General features: G+C 42.5%; 5 protein-coding genes across 9 annotated transcripts; 1 reads left to right on the plus strand and 4 right to left on the minus strand.

The window, feature by feature from the left end:
• Positions 1-167: 167 nt before the first annotated feature.
• LOC129594437 (atrial natriuretic peptide receptor 1-like) lies at positions 168-5,819 on the minus strand. Of its 2 annotated transcripts, XM_055491131.1 has the most exons (22): positions 5,381-5,819; positions 5,261-5,302; positions 4,898-4,922; positions 4,516-4,829; positions 4,361-4,404; positions 4,229-4,267; positions 4,085-4,162; positions 3,884-4,021; positions 3,769-3,819; positions 3,523-3,699; positions 2,942-3,080; positions 2,797-2,878; positions 2,514-2,718; positions 2,225-2,398; positions 1,840-2,128; positions 1,469-1,736; positions 1,186-1,405; positions 982-1,117; positions 872-920; positions 727-776; positions 566-657; positions 168-423 (listed from the first exon to the last, which is right to left on the minus strand). In XM_055491131.1, exons 1-22 carry the CDS (start codon positions 5,703-5,705, stop codon positions 367-369), a joined length of 2,994 nt encoding a protein of 997 aa, XP_055347106.1. In that variant the 5' UTR covers positions 5,706-5,819; the 3' UTR covers positions 168-366. The 2 variants fall into 2 exon arrangements, with proteins under 2 accessions (XP_055347106.1, XP_055347105.1); XM_055491130.1 differs by having other exon boundaries at positions 566-776.
• Positions 5,820-7,725: 1,906 nt separating this feature from the next.
• Positions 7,726-8,400, plus strand: LOC129594508 (uncharacterized). Of its 2 annotated transcripts, none has more exons than XR_008691205.1 (2): positions 7,726-7,788; positions 7,907-8,400. XR_008691205.1 is itself a non-coding variant. In XM_055491208.1 (2 exons), exons 1-2 carry the CDS (start codon positions 7,728-7,730, stop codon positions 8,347-8,349), a joined length of 495 nt encoding a protein of 164 aa, XP_055347183.1. In that variant the 5' UTR covers position 7,727; the 3' UTR covers positions 8,350-8,400. The 2 variants fall into 2 exon arrangements, 1 of the variants encoding a protein (XP_055347183.1); XM_055491208.1 differs by having other exon boundaries at positions 7,727-7,779.
• Positions 8,401-9,008: 608 nt separating this feature from the next.
• LOC129594428 (uncharacterized) lies at positions 9,009-12,107 on the minus strand. Of its 3 annotated transcripts, XR_008691194.1 has the most exons (3): positions 11,425-12,107; positions 9,657-9,957; positions 9,009-9,574 (listed from the first exon to the last, which is right to left on the minus strand). XR_008691194.1 is itself a non-coding variant. In XM_055491117.1 (2 exons), the coding sequence occupies exons 1-2, from the start codon at positions 11,989-11,991 to the stop codon at positions 9,113-9,115; spliced, it is 858 nt and encodes a 285-aa protein (XP_055347092.1). In that variant the 5' UTR covers positions 11,992-12,107; the 3' UTR covers positions 9,009-9,112. The 3 variants fall into 3 exon arrangements, 1 of the variants encoding a protein (XP_055347092.1); XR_008691193.1 differs by having other exon boundaries at positions 9,009-9,741; XM_055491117.1 differs by having other exon boundaries at positions 9,009-9,741; positions 11,763-12,107.
• A 231-nt stretch (positions 12,108-12,338) lies between these two features.
• On the minus strand, positions 12,339-18,041 carry LOC129594461 (atrial natriuretic peptide receptor 1-like). The gene is made up of 23 exons (XM_055491160.1): positions 17,528-18,041; positions 17,152-17,193; positions 16,923-16,947; positions 16,646-16,854; positions 16,542-16,613; positions 16,433-16,476; positions 16,283-16,321; positions 16,125-16,202; positions 15,907-16,044; positions 15,765-15,815; positions 15,522-15,698; positions 15,329-15,467; positions 15,026-15,107; positions 14,749-14,953; positions 14,469-14,642; positions 14,096-14,393; positions 13,758-14,025; positions 13,472-13,691; positions 13,274-13,409; positions 13,171-13,219; positions 13,041-13,090; positions 12,664-12,755; positions 12,339-12,529 (listed from the first exon to the last, which is right to left on the minus strand). Exons 1-23 carry the CDS (start codon positions 17,853-17,855, stop codon positions 12,473-12,475), a joined length of 2,973 nt encoding a protein of 990 aa, XP_055347135.1. The 5' UTR covers positions 17,856-18,041; the 3' UTR covers positions 12,339-12,472.
• Positions 18,042-21,320: 3,279 nt separating this feature from the next.
• LOC129594429 (chitinase-like protein 4) lies at positions 21,321-23,754 on the minus strand. The gene is made up of 3 exons (XM_055491118.1): positions 23,584-23,754; positions 22,950-23,435; positions 21,321-22,745 (listed from the first exon to the last, which is right to left on the minus strand). Exons 1-3 carry the CDS (start codon positions 23,669-23,671, stop codon positions 21,436-21,438), a joined length of 1,884 nt encoding a protein of 627 aa, XP_055347093.1. The 5' UTR covers positions 23,672-23,754; the 3' UTR covers positions 21,321-21,435.
• Between the last annotated feature and the right edge of the window lie 592 nt (positions 23,755-24,346).

Consider the following 24,346-nt stretch of genomic DNA (forward strand, 5'->3'; position numbering starts at 1 on the left):
TGCTATATATAACACACTCTGGGATAAATAAATCAAACCTCTCACTGACAGCAAAGCCAGGCGCGCAATCCACCAACGGATATTGAGGAAACGCGCAAACTGTTTAATAATTTAATAACTGCACACATTTGCACTTCAAGCCCATTCATGAGTAATGTAACGTAACAGTTATCAGAGATATCTATCAAGTTATTAACTTTATTAACGTAACTTACGTAAGCAATGTAAGCAGTTAGCAGAGACATCTATCGAGTTATTAAACTTTATTACTGCATGCAATGCAGTCAATGACCTGCATTAACGCAAGACTACAAGGGCTCTTCAAGTAGAAACGTTTTCCAGTGGAAAACGTAAAATGGCAGACAATTAAATTACAGCGCTTCTTGCCGGCTTGAGCCAGTATGTATCAATCCATCCTTTTCCCTGAAATGTAAATTTTAAGTAGTATTACGCGAATGCATATTTTGTTATATTGATGGCCTTTTCCCAATAAAGGATTTAGATAGTGTACATTCACCAGGGTTACCCGTACGGTTCATTTGGATGCTACACTGTTACTTATTACCTTGACGTTGATCTGTCCACGTGGTTCAAGGAAAAATTCCCCATTCGTTTCCAGTAGACGCTTTGTGTCAGGGCTTACATGGATTTTTCTCTCTGCGCGAAACCAGATCCATGAAAAGAAATCGTAGCGAAACATAATGTGTCGTATATTTGACAATTCACCCTCTCCGTGACTTTCCATTCTACTGGCTGTGTTGATGGTGTCCCCAAAACTGCATCACGTAAAATCTCGTTTAGATAAACATTTGACATTTCGTAAACATTGGCGAAACTGGACTGCTTCTTAGTAAATAGTTAAAATACTGACATGCAATAACGGGGCATCAAAAGTCCAACAAAACCCGCAGCTACCGGTCCTACAAAAATCTCATGTCATACACGTCTCCAAATTCTGCTTTTCGGAACAATAAGAATTACCACTATGAATGCCGATTCTGATTGGAAGATATGTTTTAAGATTATCCGTTGTGCAGTTGCGTAAGACGCGGAGCGCCAGGGACGCTATCTGGTTGCAGTGTGCGTTATCGTTCCTGATTGGAACCCCGCTGGCAACCTGTGCTCGCAACGAAAAAGCGATTTCTATAGGTCGGTAACGAAAGTACCGAGTTTTAGTTAACCTACGACGTAACCGTCTTTGATGGTCTCCACTTTGTATACGTCGAACGGGACAATCTGATTATCCACAAACGTGTACAGCTCATTGAGAAAGGTGCACACTTCGAAGGGTGTCCGGGATTTGCAGAAGACGTCGAAGCCCACCATACTGCTAAAGTATAACGTCAAGCAGTCGTACGATTCCGGAGGCACGAGGATCTTATTCCGCAGTGAAGAAACTAATGATCTAAAACGTAAAGTAACGATGATAATCCGTGAAATAAACTTAAGGAAGGACAACGGTCATTACGGTGGGATCATTTCGGCCAGAAGCAGGTCAACTTTCTTCCGTTCTAGTAAAAGCTCCTCGGTGCGGTGCGCAACCGTCTGCTCCAGATGTTCGGCATGCTTTTCAAGGCGGTTAATCAAACTACCGACAACTGTGCCACTCGGCTGGTATTTGCCCAACGTATTCATAATACTCCTGACGGTCGGTCGGACAATGGGATCAACGGCGCAACACTGACCAATCACGTTGCGAGCTTGCGTTTGTAGTGGAGTCGTTACTTTCATGCTCTCTAATAATCAAAAAAATGTTAGCAACGTTATTTTTTTTTTACATAGCCACATTCCGGCTTGCTGAGTTCAACTTGTTGCAGTAAAAGAAGCCGGTTACTTTACCAAGTTGAATTTCTTTGGCCGAGATCACCGCATGTCCACGTAATATCTCAAAGAAAATTACTCCGAGGGAGTAAACATCCGCCTCCTGGGAAGCACTACCAGACTGTCCTTCGGGAGCTACAACCACATCTCCACCGTTAATGTCGACCTCTCTTCTGGCCGTCATTCGCAAGAGTTTGGCAGTGATATCGCAGATTTTTGCCGTAAAGCGATCATCCAAAATCACGCTGAGACTGGAAAGACTGCCGTGCTTTCGGAAAGGCGTCCTGTTATGAATGTAATTGAGGCCCTACAAACAGCCATGTATTGACAAATAGTCATGTATTTGCCAAACTTGGATATGCAGCACTTCTACATATATACGTCATTAAGGAGCTGTTTTTACCGTTAAAATGTTGAACAGGAAATAGGTTTGTATCGCACTATCCGCGATGATTGTTTCGTGGGCGAAAATGGAGCGCAGCGTGCCACGACCGGCTTCCCATACGACACACATGGTTTTCTCCAGAAAACCGATCCCATAAAAAGTCGCAATGCAGTCATTGTGCAGGGCTTTAATCTGCATAATTACAATATATGCACATGACATCGCTTTCACCAGCTTTGCGCCAACTGTGTGCATTTCATGGAACAACGTCCAGTCTTGAAACAGTACTCGTATTGTTCTGGTGTACCTGAGCGAGACATTTCCGTAGAGCTGCATTAGAAACCAGTTCGTCCTCTCGCACTCCACTGTCGGGAATCAGACGTAGCCATGCCGGTTCGCCTTGATATTTGCCCACCTCAATGACATCGCATTTTGATGCTGGGCTTGGCAGCTCCAGTAGGTTTGCATCCAACAGCCACCAATTGGATTGATCGTTATAAGCGGATCGCTTTCTACAACCGAGACACAGTGTCATCAAGCAACGCACGACAACAGATCAGTGAGATCACCAAAGAAATCCTTTTTCTCACATGCAGTAGATCGAAATTCCAATCAGGATAGCGGAAACAGCAATTATACCACACAAAGCGCCAACGATTATAGGCATGATGTCTGCAACATTCAATAATCAGGCACTAGAGGAAGTTGATGCGTCATGCACCATGTCGTCAATACCGGCGTCAGTTGTGCAGCGGTCATTCCGATATCCGCAAGCCGGACGGTTTAACGGTGGGGCGTAATTGCCGTTCCATTCATCCGCCAAGTGGGACAGTTTTGTAAAGACGCGGGTAACGGCATCGTAATGCCATGCAATCTGCAGAACAAAATTGCAATCAGGTTAAAACACAATTATTCACACCATACGAAACAGGAACCAATCTCTCTTCTTTTATGGGTATATTATTAGATCCACTTGTCAATGACCAATATATAGTACCGTATTTGTAATACACCGTATGGAAAATTGTTTTACCTCCAACATCGGTTTTACTCCTATCGCAAAGGTCAAGAAGAAATTGATGAGAAATTGTTTACTTTACTGACATCCTTTTAACTGCATAATATTAATTTTTGCAAAAGGCAACAACAGATGCAGTCATCATGTCATGCAAGAATTACATCGTTGATATACTGTACAAAAAAACTGCGATTGTATATACTCGTATAATATATATAAACTTTCGAGTCTGATATCTATAAAACAAATTTCAGAAACTACTTTTTTATGCCTGAGATGCGAGGTGTTCATTAGTTACCTCGAACGTCCTGCTCGTCGTATTCAAGCGCGAATAGAAAGTATCACATAGCCGCATTCCCACGGGACTGAACACAACAGATCGAAAATCACCAATATCGAATCGCTTGCTCAGAAACAAATTGAGGAATCCCTTGGGTTCCATGCCGCTGATCGGCGTCGCGGATTCGTTAATTGCCTGGAAAAGTGCATTGAGACAATGAGTAAATTTGCATGTGCAGACGTTTCTGTTCAACCAGTTTAATACCTTTGCCATAGAGAAGATCATCTCGGGAATGGCTTGGGTGATTTCATTGCGCTGCAGAAACATCCGCGTAAATATCGGTGCAAATTGTAGAACCAGGCAACCTCAGACTGCTGACCTTTTCATTGTAATCGTAGGTGTAATTATAGACGTTCCTTGCCCGTTTGTTCACGATGTCCATGTAGGACTGTATGCGACCGTAGTCGGGCAAGACGAAGGTCAAGGCGATCAGCTGTTTATAGGCGTTGAAGATTATCTAACAATTACTCGTCGATAATTGATTACGCTGGATGTCGATGACCTTGGTGTGATCGATTACCTGATCGTCAGGCGATCCCGTATCGACTTCCAGTGGGATATAATCAGGTCCTTGGTTTGGTACCGCGTGAATGTATACCTGCGCAGTTCAAACGATTATCAGCCAGAAAACCTTAGCGTATGACAGTGCAGTTCTTTTACTTACATATTCGCTGTTTGTCATATTCAGCTTGTGTGCAATAATCTGAAAAATTATAGACCAAAACAAATCAATTTCCATTGCCGAACAAAGTTTCTAAATGTAACGGTACTATAACCAAAATTAACCAAAATTTACCATAATTTTCCGTAATTCGTCCGCTCTAGTCAGAATGATTATCACTGCAAAATATGAATACTTCGTATGAAAATTTAGACATAGAACTATAAAAATATAGAAACTTTGACGAAGATTTGTTTGTTTAAAATAACGACGATGAGATTTTAACCAACCTCTGCTCTGCGACTTTGCTCGCTTTAATCTTGCTTCGTAACCGGGATCAGTTTTCGAATCGTAGCTTTCCAGATAGAATTCATAGCCGGCATTGCCGCTGAGCATCGGCCTGAGTGTGCGGCACAGAGTACCCAGAAAGGCACTGGCCGGCGGATGTAGAATGAGATCATCGCAAAATAACGTGACAGTGCTCCATTTATAATATTTCAGCAGGGAAATGGTGGCTGGTGCCTGGTTGCCTTGGCTTGTGGATCCGAATCCCAGAAATGTAGGGTACCGTTGCCGATTCACAAACCTTCCATCAGTTGATGTGCTGCAGTCGACAATCTTACAACTGAATATTCTCAACTTAATAAAATCTGCACCACAATAAAACCTTACCTGGCAAATAGCGGCACGTTTACCTCTGTAACAAAGAATTCATGTACGTACATAGTTTTGATGAACAACTACAGCAATTTTGTACAGGCGTCTACGATAATACGTGGTAGATCACAAAACTGAAATAAGGCCAAACAGTTTTAATTTGGATAATTTTGATTATTGTCCATTAACACAGACAATTATATAAAAGTATTGGTTTTTACCGAATAAGCAGCAAAGCAGTTTATCGACGCCATTTCGGTGTGCGCCCAAACTTATTAAGTGTGCCACCAAAGACATCGGCTTACGACGTGTATTACTGCGGACATTCATGCATATTTTATTTTAGATTTGCCTCGAATTTAACCCAACTGATTGTACCTCGGGAAAAATCAGCAAGAGTCAGCATTTCGGGACTGCAGCCTGAAACAATCCGCAAAAATGAACTGTAATATTATTTTACTAATAGCATCCGGACACTGCCGTATTTAGCACATTTACCCGGCGACATGAGAATAGGAAATCCGTCTGTTTTCTGCAGAAGATCGTAGATATCTCCGGTTGTGGCGTACATCTCCGCTGCAGCGTCCAAACAGTCCCGCAATCCTGGTTTGTGAAATACCTGTACGGTATGATTGCGGAAAATATCGGGATACATGGAGGCAGCCTTCTGAAATGCCACTTCGTAATGCGGCCATGAAGCATAGAATCCATACAGCGGGTTGTCGCCGATGGTCACCACGATGAAGGTCAAACGGCGACTGCTTATACCACTTAGCAAAATCAGCAAAACTGTGACAGTAAGTATGGAGATTCCGCATTTCATTGAGCCGACGATGGCAACAAATTCCGATTCTCGTTCGACACGACAAGCGGCCTTTGAGCAAACGAAGCAAGTGGTATTGTATGTGAACAGTGTTATAAAATAAACTGTTATTGACAACCGGTATCGCACGGGAGCAGGAAGTAATTATCACGACCACTCGGGATACTGCAACTAAATAACCCAAGAGAACGCTTCCGAATACAAGCGTTTATCAGCTGGGAGGAGCCGGTATTAGTGGCACATGCGTGAGCGCACGGAATGGACATTCGATATCTTTATATATAAGATACAATCAGGAATCAAATAAATACCGCCCAGCGTATTCCGTACCTGGATGCGCAAACTACTGTATCCCTTAAAGTCTTATTTACTCAGCGTATATTATCCGGTATCGATTTGTACTGCCGCGCCAAATGTACGAGTAATAACAACAACAACATACGCTCTGTAATTGTTGCTATCAATACAACTGTCGGATTTGCGAGAAGCATCGGATCTGATAAAAGTGATAAAAGTGATCTGACCCAAACTGATAAAAAGTGGATCATTATCAGAGTCTGCAGAATTTCACCGTGGTCAATGAAGTGATAAAAATAGGGATCATGTAGTGTATGATTAAATGCGACGACGTAGAAGGCCGGCAGGAATGCTTGCCGATATTCTTTTATAACAAATTAATTTTGACGCGACGGCAAAGAATTTAAAAATGACTGTAGAACTAGTAAATTAAAAATTAACTGGAATTAAAAATAAGCATATTATGCTGTTTATGGAGAAAAAGGCTGATCTTTACAGAAATGAAGTAAAACTGCAAGAGCGAATCTGCTCATATTTCAGTGATATATATACCTATATATTCATTGATCGTCAAAGAAATGGATGCGTCAAATTATCCCATTTGCAGGTTCGTGCATTGCTGCCACAATGTGCTTTGGTGCCACAACGATATTGGTGCCATATAAACATGTATGTTTGTGCACAGCGTCAAGCTGAATAATACGGAAGATACAATTTGCCAGTAAACCAAGTGGTACACTAAAGTGACTAAACAGTCCACGTTAAATATATTATTGATATTGAGATCCACTTTGGGGTATAGCGTGATGGTACTTTTCATTTTCAAAACATCTGTTATTAACGGTGCCCAATGCTTCTTTTCCAAAATGTCGTGCGCCATTCTATAAGTATTTATTTAGCTCTGTTTGAACCTGGTATTTGTGGAGCACTTGATTGTGACTAGACCAGCTTCATGGAAAGCTACACTAGAAGTATGTGATCAGCCGAGGTCAGATGAATTTTCCCAGCTTGCTAGAATATTGGCTACAAGAACTACTGTACATACAAGAGAACCTCATTGCGGGTACCTTTATCATCTAACATTTAGCTTTTTATGTACAGATTTTATATACTCGTTAGCATGGTGGACAGTATATAAATCTACAAACGGTTTCTGTTGATGAAATCTGCAACTATAATCAAAGGTCATGCTGCCCATGTAAATAAAACACCCAAGGCTCATGTAATTGAATAGTTAAGGCAAAAAGCTTAACTGCACGAATGGCCACAAAAAATCAGAGTGATAAGGGCAGTAAGAATCTTTGTGGTGTTGTCTTTTCGATTGACAAGAGGTAAAGAGCTACTCTAGGCTTTCACAAGGCCTTTACGTCCAATCTTTGAAAATAATAAGGTATTCATTGATAAAAAAGTGTGTATGAACATCTTAAAAATTTCTATTAAACGCGAAGAGTTTTAGCTATGCCGCGTAGTACGTACATAAACTGTTTCAGCGGAACATCTATAATTTTAAACCATTCAAGAAAAATTGCTGCAAAATTTAATAAACGGAAGCAAGGAAACAACAAAGTTTATTAGCCCTGAGGATGAAATTGCACACCAAAGAGAAAACAAATGCACTTTATTACTGCTTAAACACTGCCTCAAGCTCGAGCACCTTACACTACAGAAACAGTCTTTGCGATACAGAACTGCACCAAAAGATACAGCACATTGCTTCCGCTAAAGATGATCGCCACATCGCATCTATTTGTGTGCATAGTAATTGCGGAATCGCACGGTGAGTAAGGTACGATATTTACTTTACCGGCAAGGTTATTTAAACTCTACTAAAGCCAATATTTACAATCCGTTCGTAATAATTTTCCATCATTATTGTCAGTTTTTTTAACGCTTGTACTTTGTAGTTGTCGTTGGTGCGCTACATGATAGGACAGTTCCAAAATATGAAACAGAATGTGAGAACTCGAAGAATCCCCCTCCCAAAGCAGAAGGCTTTACCAGCATAGAAATACTGCCTTTTCGCACGGACCGAGTAACCGCGGACGAATGCCACTTATGGCACGAAATGGACTGTGGAAACGGCCAGAAAAGTTACTGCTACGGACCATCCGGCATATCCAGCACGTATTTCACTATGGACTGTGTATGGGGCGGCACAAGATCAGCCATGGCCGTGTTCGCACGAAATATTAGCAAGGTTAGTCCGCAGCGCGCGATCTTTGTGGAAATGGTCGAGAGAAACGACACGGAGGACCCCGTCCACCCGGATGTCTTCCAGCCAATCCACAAACAGCTCATCAGGAATCGAAGAATGCGTGACTTCGCCCATCACGGCGAAGTTATTTGATATTGGATTGGTGCCTAGTCTGGTCGCGTTGAACGTTTATTCCTGTAGGGATTTGATAATTAAGCGGCATCATTTTTCCCGCATGATGAATGCACGGATGATCGTTTTCACGGTGACCACCATCCGGGACATGGAACCCTACAGTTTTACCGACCTACCGAATTTGCAAAGCCTGTCGCTGGAAGACAGACTCCTGCACCGGGTGAATCATGTTCGGGCAGAACCCTGTACATCGCGCAAACGGTCACCCGATTATTGTATCACTGATCAGGATATTGGCGCGGTCCAGCGTCTGTATTGCGACTGTTCCTTGGCGTGGTATCGGAATTTCCTCAAACGGAAACCGTATTTGACGCAGTCACGGAAAGAGGGCGAAGTGTTCATTATTGGTAATTATTTGAGCGAAGAATTTGAAGGTATCCCCAGGTCACAACAGTCGCATAATGTTTACAACGCGAATTGTGGCCAGCAGTTAACTTCGAATCTGGTGATGTTTAAATACGTAGTAACCTCTGACAACACTTCCTGCTATAACGTAAATTGCAAACTTGTTTAGTTTATCTTATCTTTTGGAAGAACATTTGCGTACATATACCCTACGTTTATCAATTCAATGTACTACATTATTATTATTTTTTATTATTATTATTCATCGTGGAGCAGGTAGCCCATTTCCGGCTAGGGTGACATTCTAGCTGGGATTTTAAACCTGGCCAAATAGCAAAATCGAAAAGTACGAGTGCAGATAGACAGAAAAGACGTCCTAAACAAAATTGACACGGTTCAAAGCTTGCTTAAAGGCACCAACTGTATGAATATGGAACAGATCAGAAAAATTAGAATCAACAAAAAATGTCCACAATTTATTAAGTTTCCAAGCAAAGGTCGTCTCGCCAACTTTCTTCTTCGCTACCGCCTTGATCAGGATGCGGTTTCTACTCCGAAGGTTGTACGGCTTTATACGGTCATCAAATTCCACCATCTCAGAGATGTACTGCGGCACATGGAATTTTTCCGGATGTTTGATCTTGTATAACCATATCGCTTCCTTTTGTTTCCATCTCGTGAAGAGCGGTAAGATCCCATGTTGGTTCATGAACGATTCCGTGGGTATCTTTGCGTAGTTTGCAGCCGCTCGGACACCGTTACGATGCATCGCGGCCAATTTATCACGCAAGCGCACAGATGCCCCGCTCCACACTGTAGAGCAGTAGTCCAGATGCGACTGAACAAAGGCATAGAAAAGCGCAATGCGTTGGGATGTTGGCAGGCCGACTTTAACACGATTTAACAGTGATATACCGTACCGAACATTCTTCTGGACCTTTTTAACATGGTCAGCCCAACTGAGATGTTCATCCAGTATCACTCCAAGATGTTTCACTGACTTTTCTGGAAGTAATTTATGACCGTTCAGCATTACGCTTACGTTGGTTTCGCGATTATGCGCTGAACTTATTAGTAACAAATTCGATTTTTTCTCGTTGACGAACAACCGGTTGGAATTAAGCCACTCACAGACTGCCGGTAGTGCTTCAGTTAGATCTTTTGCTGCGTCCGCTTTCGTGTTAGCAACAGCATAGCAGATGGTGTCGTCAGCAAAGCTTTCTAAATGCACGTTTGGTAGCCTCAGTTTCAGTAGGGCATTAATGTAAATTGTAAATAAAATGGGACCAAGTATAGACCCTTGCGGAACGCCTGCCCAAACATGTTCCCACGAAGAGAACTTCATGCCATGACGTACACGTTGCGAGCGGCCGGTCAGATACGAGTAAAACCATTTTAACGCTGAAGACTTTACTCCTATATCACGGAGTGTCTCCAACAGAGTCAAATGGCACACTGACGGAAAAGCTCTTTTCAAATCAAGAAAAACAACTGCAACACACTTCTTGCTATCGACAGCCTTTTTCCATGTCTCCGTCACTTTTAACAATAACGTTTCACATGAATGGCCGTTACGGAAACCGGATTGGTTAGGTGCAAGAATGCCTTCTTTTTTCAAAAATTTGTTCAGCTGCAGTTGGGCGCATTTTTCAAACAATTTTGACAAATTACACAAAAGTGAAATAGGACGAAATTCATCCGGTGTTGTTGGATGAACAGTTTTTTGGTAAAGCGATTACTTCCGCCAATTTGAAAATTGACGGGAAGACATTTTTTTTTGAAACACTGGTTTATGAGATGGGTTATGGGCTCGACCAGTATAGGGGAAATTTCCAGCAAGAGTTTATGTGGTATACCTTTCGGTCCCGCACATTTTCTCTTACTTAAGATTTTCCCAAACATTTCAGCAACCACGTCTGGAGTAAGCTGATCAAATTCAAATGTCGCCGTATCAGCCTCCTTCGGGATGACAGCCACGGGGTGCCGTTTACCGTGCTCCCCCATTGTAGCGAAATGTTTGTTTAAATTATTTAAATCGAAGTCCAGATTACCATTTTCGTTGTTCTTTCCTCGCAAACGGTTAATTTCGCGCCACATTATTTTTGAATTTTGTACATTTTGTTCGAAATAGATTCGCTTAGCGTTCTTAATCTCCGTAAATAATTCTCGCTTCAAGTTCTTAAATTGTTGACAATTGCCTTGATACTCAGAGGCACTTTTCGACAACTTCTTCCGCTTGTATGCGAGATTTTTATTTTTTATCAGACGTTTAATGCGACCGTTAATCCAAGGTGCACTGCTATTCGAGGCTCTTTTCGATCGTAACGGATAGCACCTGTTAATTATTTCAGCTAAACCACCAACAAATTTTGAAACTTCATCATCGACGTCCGGATAATCAACGTAATTAACGTAATTCTTTGTAAAATCAAAAACTTGACTTTTGAAAGACTGAAAATTAGTCGCTTTCCAATCACGAAAGTAAATCACTCTGTGCTCCGGTTGTTTGCACTGAAAAGCGGAGACCGTTTTGCACAGCATATGATCTGAACAACTTACATCTGACGGTTGGCACGACACGTATGAATTCTTAGGACTGCACAATATTACGTCAATCTTAGTGGATGTAGTGCTTAAGGTATTATCAGATTGTCTCAAGCGATGTGCTACCCGAGTGTGTCCGATTACCTTATCTTCGAAGGAAAATTCATCTACAAAATCGCTGTACAATTTGACATAGGGGCTTGAGGAACCAGGGGAGGAATCGATGTTCAGATCCCCCATGATTATATGATCGCTGCCCGGATATTTTAACAGTACTTCCCGCAAATGATTGAACAACGCTTTGGTTTCGACAGAATTCGAATCAGGCTGACGATACACGGTCCCAATAATAATTTTGCGATGAGAAACAGTGAGTCGTAACCACAGACATTCAAATCCCTTAGAACGAAACTTCAGCTCGACACGCTCAGCCGTTATATGTTGAGGTACGTAGCATAGAATCCCACCACCGCGTGTTTTACCATGAATATCAGGTCGATCGCTACGAAATAAACAGTATCCGGGAATGGAAAACAACTGATCAGAATCCGAAGGACGGAGATGAGTTTCAGTGACAGCGAAAAACTTCGAAACATTGTCATCAATGCAAAGATAATTTGACAGTAAATCAAGCTTATGATAATTATCATAGGGCAGCCCCTGGATGTTGAGATGGTGAAACTCCATAGGAGAGTTTTTTGCCGACGGCATGTTAAAGGCTCAACACAGCGTTTAATGTCATATATCAGAAGAACAAGCAAAAAATTTTACGTATTCTAGTGCCAAAATGGAGCAAGAAATATGAAAAGTGAAAGCTTAAAGTAAGATTAATAAGCACTTTTATAATAAGCGCGTCTTTATCGCCTCAGAGGAAAAAACGGATAAAGGACGGATCTTGCCACTTTTGTTTTACCTATTATTGCAATGTACACAGGTACTTGTGGCTTGTGCAAAAGGATACTCGACAAATGAATCTGGAGAAATATAAAATTGGCGGTAGATTAATTACGCGTTTGTGGAACACTCGCACCGCTGAAGAACTGAATTTATTAGCACTGGATTCGGTAATGCTTTTAACAACTTCAATATTTTGCGAAACCGATTGCTTATTTTCCGGCATCCCTCGTTTTAGTCAGTCGCTTATTCAAAAACAAAATTTCTACGAGTAGTAGAGGAAGATGTGCAGTAGTAACTACTCAGTTGCGCCTTCTGGTGGCTTGAGCCAGTACGTATCAATCCAACCTTTTCCCTAAAACAGCAATCGCCACCATAAATTATTGACGAAAATTTTAAGATTACGAAATTATATACCTTAATAACGTATATGTCAAAATTAATATCGCAGTTGAAAGGAATCTTTCTGGTACTGAGTGATTTGATTACCTTAACATTAATTAATCCTCGTGGTTGTAAAAAATAATCCGGACTGTTCTCCAACAATTGTTTTGTATCAGGGCTGACATGGATCATACTTGCTGTAAAAATGAGCTTGCAATAATAAACATCGACAACGGCCACCACTTTCGAAATTTGAAGAACAATAACATCATTTTGATTACTCTTACAAGCATAATATGATGACCATCTAATTGTAACCGACATGTTTTAAAAACCCTTAGCGATCCCAATAAACTTTGTAGCGCTTTAAGCAGTCGGTTCCCGATGGTCATTAAATTTTTAAGGTATCAGATTCGGTATACCAACACAAGTTTACGATGCTACTCAACAACTCTACTATGCAGCAAATTAAGCCCACCCACCTTCTCCATGGCTTTCCATGCGGCTAGCCGTATTGATTGTATCACCGAATCTGCAGCGGAACAGAATCGTTGCTGAAAACAACTCACCACCAAAACCAGACGAAGGTAAACTTCTCTTAGCCACTCTTACATGCAATAGCGCGGCATCAGCAGCCCGACGAAACCAGCAGCCACTGGTCCTGCAAGAACTGAACGTTATTTCGTGCCGGACTGAGACTTCCACAGCAAATTACCGCTATGAATGCCTATCCTGATGGGCAAGTATGTTTTCAGGTTGTCAGCCGAACAGTTCCTCAAAACCCGCAAAGCTAACGAGGCTATCTCGCTGGAATGCTGTTTGTCATTCCTTATGGGGACACCACTAGCGACCTGGAATGATAAGAATGACATGGTGATAAAGGTCAGTTTTCTGGCATAAGTGAGTGACATACGACATATCCGTCCTTGATCGTCTCCACTTTGTACACATCAAACGCGACAACTTGCTGGTCAACAAAGGTGTACAGCTCGTTCAGGAAGGTACACACTTCAAACGGCGATTTTGCTTTGCAGAAAATATCGAATCCGACCATACTGCTAAAGTACAAGGTTACGCAATCATACGCTTCCGGTGGAACGACGACTTTGTTTCTCAAAGCGGGAACCAACGATCTGGAAAACTAGGGGTGTAAAATTCGAGTAAAGCGTATTTGTTACAGTAAATACACTAATTATTACGGAGGAATGATTTCGGCCAGGAGGAGGTCGACTTTCTTCCGCTCCAGTAATAATTCTTCCGTTCGATGCAGGACAGTTTGCTCCAGATGATCGGCATGCTTTTCCAGACGAGCAAGCAGACTGCCCACCACATTTCCCCGGGGCTGGAATTTACTGAGACTGTTGACGATATTTTTAACACTGGGTCGCGATGCCGGTTCCACGGCGCAGCACTGCTCGATCGTCTGGCGAATTTGTTTTTGCAGTGGTGTTGTGGCCTTTACCCTGTCTGAAATAATTTTTTGTAAACTTGCAACTTCGCTTACTTTGTGGACCGAAAACACATCATGTAAACAAACCTAATTGGATTTCTTTTGCAGAAATAATGGCATGACCGCGAGTTATCTCAAACAGAATAATTCCAAGTGAGTACACGTCTGCTTCCTGAGATTCTGGGAAACCAGCGCTTTTTTGCGCTTCTGGCGCGAGAACAACATCAGGGTCGGCCAACGAGACATCTTTCTTGGTGGCTATGCGAAGAAATTTTGCAGTGGCAATATCGCAGATTTTCGCGGAAAAACGACTATCAAGTATCACAGTCAAGTTGGAAAGGTTTCCATGTTTGCGGAAAGCGCTTCTATGGATGTAATGCAACCCCTGCAGATGTGCGTGTTTGGAGATTAACAAGCAAGCAATGTTTTTGATTACCTTGCAAAAAAAAAATCAGTTTACCGTCAGTACGTTGAAAACAAAATATGTCTGTATGGCGGTGTCGGAGATAATGCTCTCGTGGGCGAACACTAAGCGCAGGGTGCCGCGTCCTCCTTCCCATAAGACACACAGCGTTTTATCCAGGAATGCCACTCCAGTGAACCGTGCAACATTTTCGTGGTGCAGCAATCTCGCCTAAGAATTTCATTAAATACCAGTATATTAGCACTATAAAGGCGTGAAAGGATATTCGTTCAAGGGAGACATTATGTACGCGTAAACAATAAGCATAATTACTTACTTGAGAAAAGTGCTTCCTAACGGCGGTATTCGTTGTAAGATCGTCTTCTCGAATACCGGTGTCCGACACTAGCCGTGCCCAAACAGCATCATTATTGTATTTGCCGACGATGACTCCAGCTGTTTTCGACGACGCAGCTGGGAATTCCAATAAATTCCCGTCCAGTAGCCACCAGTTGGATTGATCCATATTGGCTGATCGTTTGCTAATTGAAAGCGTTTACTTCATCGAGGAGTTTTACTTCGACGAACCGGTAAGCATTTTGCGTTGCTCTTACATGCAGTATATCGAAATTCCGATCGACAAAACAGCAACAACAACGACGCCACACACCGCTCCAACGATTATCGGCATCAGATCTGTTAATAACAGCGCAATAAACCGGTACAATAATAAGCAGATACTTCTGATGTTACCAATAAATTACGAACTGAGCGTACAAAAAACTAAAATAATACAAAACTTGCGGCATTCGTCGTGTACCGGTGTGCCGCAAAACAAGATTTTTTGCATAAAAAAATTAAATTAAATGCCACAAAGAAACGCTAAATTATCACAATAGCCTGTCAGTATGAATTACCGGTGTCCAAGTTGCAGCGATCGTTACGATATCCACAAATCGGAAGATTCAGCGGTGGAGCATAATTTCCGTTCCATTCATCGGCCAGTGGTGACAGCTTCGAAACGACCGTTGTGCTGGCGTTATAATGCCAGGCTAGCTACATAGAAAGGTCATAAGTTACACGAACAAAGATGTGTTCTCCACAAGCTACCTCGAAGCGCCGGCTGGTAACGTTTAGTCGAGAATAGTACGTGTCGCACAAACGCATACCAACCGGTCCGATGACAACTGGTCGGAAGTCGCCGATATCAAACCTCCGATTCAAAAACAGATTAAGAAATCCGCGGGTGTCAATATCGCTGATCGGCGTCCTTGACTCGTTTAACGCCTACGTGAAACACATTTTTCAGAAGTAATTATTTACGAATGTGGGTCGATAAACTGAATAATTCACCTTCGATATGGAGAAGATCATTTCTGGAATTGCTTGGGTAATTTCGTTGTGCTAAAATGCACCAGTTATAAAAGATCGATAGATTTAGTATTTATTAATAATTATTACTTTCTTAGATTTATGTCCACGTTAGTTTTCTTACCACGTCATTAAAATCATAAGACATATTGTACCGCTTTTCGGCGGTCTTGGTAACAGCATTCATATAAGTTTGTATGCGGTCGTATTGCGGAAGGACAAAGGTCATGGCTATTAAATATTTGTAGGCTTCGAAAACCACCTGAAAATTCACACAAAATGATTCAGCACATATAAATGGCATTGTCACATTGACAAACTCTGTAGTCTGTACTGCGTTACCTTGTCATCAGGCGTTCCCATATCGACGTCTAAAGGAATATAATCCGGACCTTGGTTGGGAATTGCATTAATAAAGACCTGAAGGAAGGATAAAATATCGATGCAGTTTCCTTTCACTCAAACACAGCTGAATGTCGATCTCCAGGAAACCTTCTTACATATTCACTGTTGGTCATGTTCAGCTTGTACGCGATAGCCTACAACAAACATCTGGAATCGATAAACAGCTTATCGATAACAAAAACCTGCGGCTTAATCTACAACACTCCTTTTTATGTTTTATTTTTCTTATAAAAACATTAATTTACCATTATTTTACGGAGCTCGTCGGATCTTGTCAAAATAATGATCACTATAATTCAAAAGCAGGGTGAACTCAATTAAGTAAATAGAATATTGTGTGATTTCCCTGAATACCGCGGCTTTGTGATTTGGCACGCAATAACCGGGCTTCGTAGCCGGGATCGGTTTTGGAATCGTAGCTTTCAAAGTAAAACTCGTAGCCGGCGTTCCCTGTCAGCATTGGTCGTAAGGAACGGCAATACGTTCCCAAAAGGCCCCCGCTGGCGGATGCATACTAAGGTCATCGCAGAATAACGTCAGAGTATTCCATTTATAGTATTTTAAGAAGGCAATCGTCGCCGGGGCTTGGCTGCCTTGATTAGTTGAGCCGAAGGTTAGGAAGGTTGGGTAGCGCTTTCGATTGACAAATTTCGCATCGGTGGACGTGCTGAAATGTGAAATTATATGTTTTACTGTGGCGGAGGATCTGGATTTCATTATATTAAGTGCAATTACCTGGCTAATAACGGCACGTTTATCTCTGAAATAAGATGGATCTGATATAAATCTTAAACGTCAACATGTACATTTAGGCACATGCAAAATAAGAAAGCACTCAAATAGCCAACCCAGGCACGCGACTTTTTCTGTGCGCTCCTATTTAATGCAGCACGTAAAGCAAGTAAAACGCACTCCCAAAAATTAGTAATTAATAAAGTGGGTTATAACTGTAGCAAAATTTCACCTCGTGCGAAATCCGCCAGGGCCAACATTTCCGGACTGCAGCCTGCAATAGAATAAATTACAAAAAAATCATAGTCATTCAAAATGCATATGAAAATTATGCTCATATTTATAGATGTTTTGGTAATTGAGCTATACACTTTAATATTGCTTATTTTCTTAGTACTGTGTAAAACACAGATATAACGCGATTCCGCGCCTTGAGGCAAATATTTCCCAAATCTTATATGAACTTATCTGCATGAGACGTTTGACTATCCCGTTATATGTAGGTACGAGTATAGATGAAAAATGCTCTCAAGCAGAATTTGCATAAGAAAGTCCGATGTTCGCTAGTTCTGTTCAGTTACTTACGCATTAATATACACTGTATGTACCTGGCGACATTAGAATGGAAAAACCATCCGTTTTTTGCAGTAGATCGTAGATCTCCCCAGTTGTACCGTACATTTCGGACGCGGCATCCAAACAATCCTGAAGGTACGGCTTATGGAAGACCTGTCGGGTGAAATTGCGAAACACATCCGGATACGTTCGGGAGGCAATGCCAAAAGCTACATCGTAATGCGGCAGTGCGGCATAATATCCGTATAACGGATTATCACCCAGTGTCACTATGATGAAATTTAATTGCCGGGAAAAAGCGTTCCGTATACAGTTATGCAGCAGTATTAAGGCCAAATAATTTCGGTAATACAGTTGCATCGCATTTGCGTCTTTTTAATCTACCACAAGATATCCTCCATCGTACAATAGTATGATTAAAAAAAACGCGATTTGTTCGGGATGACCTGGATTGCTGTATCAGCAGTTTATCTCGATAATCCGATATTCAAATAACAAACAGAATAAATCCCGTTAGAAAGTGTGAAGGTCACCGGCACAAGGGGATATTAGCCTGATGTGTTTCACCTACAGGAAATACAACTATGAAGCGTTCAGTTTCCGGCACGAAAGCTGCCGATCTATAGAAAGGAACAGCAGAACCAACGCTCCATAGACGGGAATAATCGATACGGTGTGTTGGTAATTACGTGGACATCAATATTTCGGTGGGACGCGCAACTGAACACATCTACCGATTATTATCGGATCAATTAGGAATTTCGACTGTTTTATCTCTTTTATGTGCGTTGACATCGATTTTTGTTCAGGCTAATTGTATCTATCTTTCACCGCTTCCTTATTTAAATCCTTTTTTCGACCCATCAACGGTTAATCCAGCACGCCAGAGAATTGTGGAGTGACAGGAAATGGCGTGTGTTTGTGCATTGGTATTTGTATGCGTAGGCGTTGGCATTTGATGCCAGTTACAGCGTTTGTAAAGGGCATGCTAAAATTGCAAAAGTTTTAAAATTGCAAATTGCTAAAATTATACAAAAGTGCGCAGCAAAAAATGTTTGAGAACAACTACTACGGTATTTGTATAGTTCGTACCAAAATTTTGCTAAATTGGTGGTTGCAACTATTGTAACTATTATACCCATTTTATACAAAGCCCAGTACATGGCAATATACCAGTATTTTTAACTTGTGAGTCTGTAGTACTTAATTAAACAAGCAACAAAAGCGCTGCAGTAAGTAAAATTGCGCATTTTGAAGCTAAATGTATAGATAAGTAGAAGTACAAGTACACTTTATATGGGCTTAATGCATACTGCACTGTAGAATTAGCCCTGAATACAATAACATGTACATCAACGTATCTGTACTACGTAATTACTATAATATGCACATCAGTACATGAGCTATAAATTAATGTACTCGCGAATTATCAGAAATATTAATGTGATTGTACAGTAAAACTTTGTAGCATATTGCAGAGAAAACTTCTATACACTTGATGTTTATGTAGATACCGATTTATACCGATTAATAGTCAGCGTATTAGTTACAGTGTTATTAGCAACAACTATAAGGGGCGAAAGTAAACGCGTTCCACCGTTCCCCTGTACTGCTGCCGTCACCCGCCTGGAGTGTCACGTTACGGCAATACATATGGTTAAATCTGGCGCGGTACATAAGCGCCATGTTCAGCCACAACGTCAAACTCCAGGCGAGTGACGGCAGCAGTACAGGGAACGGTGGAACACGTTTACTTTTGCCCCCTATATTTTTTGAAAGTTTTTACAACAAACTAAGCACACATATCGCTAAAAACGCTTATAACAATTACTGTGGAGAAGGCGGTGAAACGTCAGCATGATGTCATAAACAAATCGGCGGTAAATCAGCTTTGATAGCCATCTGAAATCCGCTGCGTCATGCCGTTGTCACTCGCCGAACCGGTGCACGGTGCATGGGAACCGATGACTCATATAACTGACGGGTACAAAATCGATGATACACAGGCGTGATGCAATGCAGCGTTGCTATTTCGACGGTATGGTATACTTAAAATACACGCTCTCTATGTTTATGGGTACATTTTGTACATACTGTACGCTCTAGATTAATCCATCACATTTCTGTGTCCGCTCTGGTCAGAACTATGATCTCATACCCGTTATCGTTTCCCTGAAAATGTAGCCTATGAAACGTTTATCAGCTGCTTTTGTTATTTAATCCATTTATATTGTACGTGATGGGACTTGCTCTGCTTCTTTTCTTATCATTATCGTGCTGCTTCGCATATAACTATTCGTCGAGGCACATTTGTCACATTTCATTATAAATCTCAACTACTCTGATCTTCACTGCTTTAATTAGTGACGGATTTACTTACTGATTGTAAAATGGGCGGCAACGCCTTCAAGAAGGTCGTCGCTAAGCGTATGCAGCGCGAGCGTTACGAACAAATCAAACAGGAAATTTTACTAATCCTCTCGGGATATTATCCGCGCGTGGCAGTTCCTTTTGAGAAACCGGAAAAATTCGATCACGGCGATCTGGACGTCATCTGTCTCCTGGAACCCGACCGCGCCCCGTTCGATCCCGTCATCGCGTTAAACAGCCAGGAATGTATCGTCAACGGGAAAGTGACATCGTTCGAATACAAGGAACACCAGATCGACATGATCTTCGTGCATTCCGAGGAGGAATTTGATTTCGCCAAGCTGTTCCTGTCGTACGGCGATGTCGGGATGATTCTGGGGATGTTGTGTAAATCCAACGGTTTATTGATGGGGCATGATCGGTTTCGTATTTTAACACCGGAACCCTGTGTCGGAGAGAAACTGTTTTTAACCAGTAATGTGTGGAAAACACTGGAGTTTTTGGGATTGGATAAAAATATATGGCTCAATGGATTCACAAAGCTCCCGGAGATCTTTGCCTGGATAGCTACTTCCCGGTTCTTTCGACCGGGAATTTTCTACCGGGACAATATGAATAAGGAACGACGATATCGCGATCGAGACCGACCGATGTTTAACGAGTTTGTCACGTATTGCGCGGTGACTGAATTTTCGGACGAGGTTAAGAAACGTGAACGCAGAAACCCGGAAGAAGCCTTCGCGGAAGCGGTTACTTTCTTCGGGCGAGAGCAAAAGTGGGCGAAGATGGTAAAACGCGGCCGGATGCATTTGGAAGTAAAGAGGAAGTTTAACGGGAATTTGGTGGCGGAGTGGACCGGTCTTAGCGGGAAAGAGCTGGGTGCGGTCATGGTGCTTCTTAAGGAGAATTATCCACAGGAACATCTTGTTAATTTGAGCGAAGAGGAGATCAAGAGCGTGGTGATGCGGTTGGCGGTGCACCAGATTTGTAGGAGCCCGCTAATTGAGGAGTCAGATCGCGAAGTGGAAAATAACTATGTGGAATAACTACACTGTATTACTAATGAAACTAGGCGAAACGATGACGAAGCGATTTCAACGCGATTCTTCGATACTGATCAAAAGCGGCTGAAAAAAATCCACAGTGGCTCCAGTTCCACAGGTGTGTTACTATGACTAATTGAATCAAGAACTGGATACAGCACTTCCGGGAAACAAATAACCGAAGGAGGTTTGCAAATTTTTCTGCTCTGAAAATATAAATTAGTGTTTTAGTGTTCTATACCCTTCCACAGTGTTCCAGTAAGTACGGTACATGATGTTTACAATTGCAGTGCTGACCGACTTCTAACGACTGTGCTTTTATTATGTTTTTTGATTACTCGTGTCCAGTTGTCTTTCTTCGAAGGTCATCTGCTGTGATTTCTGTGATCTTTTTCGCGAATTCGCACAACTGTCTCTTGTATGGTTTAATTAAATACCCGTTTCTAACGATTTTAAGGCAGTGTTTTGAAGTCTAAGCCGAGCATTATAATGAAGCTATAAGCAGTGAAAAATCCACAGATTTTCAATTATACATATCTATAATCAACACACCCTTCGCATTCACAAAACCTCTTCCCCGATCCACAGTACCCCAGCTTTCCACAGCAATACCCATCCGCATTACTCGGATCACAAGTGGCGACCTCTCCATCAATCAGTGGAGCCGACGGTCCACATCGTCCCACATTCTTCGGTTCTTTCTCCCACGTCCACCATTTTCTAGTGCCTTCCAGCTGCTTTTCCGTGTACCGGAATGCCGGGTTCTCCTTGAAATCGACACATCCCTCGCACCCACAGAAATCTGGTCCGGTTCCACACATACCCTTATCGGAGCAGCAGTGGGCCTTGGAGTTATCCGGATTACAGATGGCGCTCGTTCCGTTGATTTTCGGCGAATCCAATCCGCAGCGACCAAAGTGCTTGTGCTCAGAGGTAAACCAGGCAGCTTCTGTCACCGTCGGCGCCACCGCATTTTTCAGAATTTCACTGGGATTTGTTCGATAGTCCACACAGTCGGGACATTCGCACACTTCTGCGCCTGATCCACAATGCCCGTCGCTTCCGCAACACGCGTGCTCGGCATCCAGCGAGTCACAAACCGGGTACACTCCGTTAATCAGCGGCGCGGAGACCCCGCATAAACCGAAGTTGCTGGTGTCGTACGACCACCATCGCGGTTCGTAGCAGCGATATTCAGGAACCTTGAAGGACGTAACCGAGGAACTGCTCCCGCAGATGTCGGTTTTCCGTATGGCTTTCAACATTGACAACGCGTCGTCATCGTAGTCGATAGCCCACATCATAACCCCGCCCAATCCCGCAGCCACGACATAATCCACCTTGGCCTGCGCGCTCTGCGGCGATTCATAACCCACATACGTCATATTCTCTTCGTAGAACGCATAAGGAGCCATGACCTTATCGTTGAATGCCGTGATGTAGCCTTTATCTAAGTAATTCGGCTTAAATTTGTACCACGGAATGTCGTTCTCCTGCAACACATCTGTGTCCATCTGGCGCCATATTGGATCGGAATTGTTGACGGGTGTCGGGTTGACGGGTGTCCAGAAGCGGCCGTATAGCGGAATGCCGACCACCAGTTTATTCCAGTTTTTAATGGTGCAAGCGTACTGTTCCATCGTGTAGTGCACGTTTTGGCGGTAATATCCAGCTGGTCCGCTAAAGAACAGCGGGGACGGGGGACCGGCCTTGCGTCCTTCCGTGTTGTTTACCAACGGGAGGAAGTAGTCATACGTCATGACGTTGACCCAGTCCAGGGCGTCGCCGTCGAAGAGGCGTTTCAGGTCGAAACCTTTTGATGTATCGAGAGCCGGTGCTGCATAAAACCAATAAATGTAATATGCAGCGATATTCGGGAACCGTGCAAGTGACGATTTGCAAATGGAATTATAATAATTTTGTCGCACGTACTGCTACCCAGTTAATTAAAGATGCATACTACCCTAAACCATAATTTATAAATAAGAAAAAAAAAGATAGTTAATTAATGTTGTTATTAATATTTAATGAAAAAATGTACCTGCATATGTAAGGATGTACCGTGGGCGGTTCAGTTCCGAGCTCCAAAAATCCAAGTGATCCCTGATTCGACGGACAAAAAGTACAAAAATCCATCGATCGCCAACGTGCTCTCCAGGAAATTCCCAGTCGAGATCCAATCCGTCCAAATTATATTTGATCAGCATCTGCTTCAAATTCGTCAGGAACGTCTGAAAGGCCTCTTCATTGCGGGCGATGCCGTCAAAGTAGATACGGTTGACCCATCCGCCCACAGCCACCATGAGTTTAGGATAAGCGTCTTTTCCGCGTAAATTTATCAGCTTTTGGAGGCGCGCTTCGGATGCGTTGGTAAACCACATGGTTCCGTTGGATGACATGTCGGGAAAGGCGTAGTAAATGTGGGTGACGTAGCTCATCATGTCCTTGGTCATCTCGCGGCTGCCCCAAGATGTGTAGTAAGCCACGACTCTCCGATGGCATTGCTCGTCCGATGTATGAGCCGAACCTTAAAACAGATAGTCAACTGCTACAGAGCAGGTTTTTTTTAAAAAGTACCAAAGGTATTCCTTTAAAGCAGACCTAAGGTATTCCTTTAGCCAGTTGTTAAATAGCCTGTTTGGAAGCACTGCATAATAGTGATCTTCAAACCTTACCTCGCGATACTAGCGCGGATGAAACGCTTCGATGCTGGACGAGTATTACGAAGACGCAGGATAATAAATAGAAGGTTGATAGGGCCATGGCTGATGCTGCCGTTCTGCCCGTTTGACGCAAAAAGTCCCGTTTAACGGGTGTTTAAACTGTTGTTCATTTATTAAACGTGTAACTCCACAAGAAAATATTTACATGCCACAGCATGCCGCAACGCGGCCCTTATGTATGGAGATTTCATCGCTCGCAGCAACAATTCTTAAACTCTTAATTTGATTAACACAAATGTTGATGACAAGAAGAGGCTATGAACTGTACCGGCACTTACCGTAATCCGGCGATGTAATTGTTCGATTACGCAGCATAATCCGTGGCGCAGGCAGTAACAAAGAAAGTATCGTTTGCATTCGGCCATTTACACTTAGCCCGTGAACGGCCGGTAATTATGCGCCGGTGCCTGGGTGCTAAGCGGAAGTCTGATCATCGTCTCGCACGTTTCTAGCATCTGGTGGCAGTTTTTGCTTAGGGTTAGTCGGCTTCTTTAGAATTGCCTGTATTTACAGCACTACCGGCTCCTTAGGCGTATTAGCGTTGCATCCAACATGATTATTCAAAGTCGTCAGCTGTGCTGTGCGTGAGAATCTGAATATGGTGTTCCAAACAAAAATAAGCTGAATAGCAAATATTCCAGAAATGACCAAGCTGTCTACTACGAAATATGTTAAATAGTCTGTCTGATTCCTAACAAAAAAACTAAAAGGCTGA

This window comes from Paramacrobiotus metropolitanus, unplaced genomic scaffold, assembly GCF_019649055.1.
Source record: "Paramacrobiotus metropolitanus isolate TYO unplaced genomic scaffold, Prichtersi_v1.0 Parri_scaffold0000068, whole genome shotgun sequence".
NCBI lineage: Eukaryota > Metazoa > Tardigrada > Eutardigrada > Parachela > Macrobiotidae > Paramacrobiotus > Paramacrobiotus metropolitanus.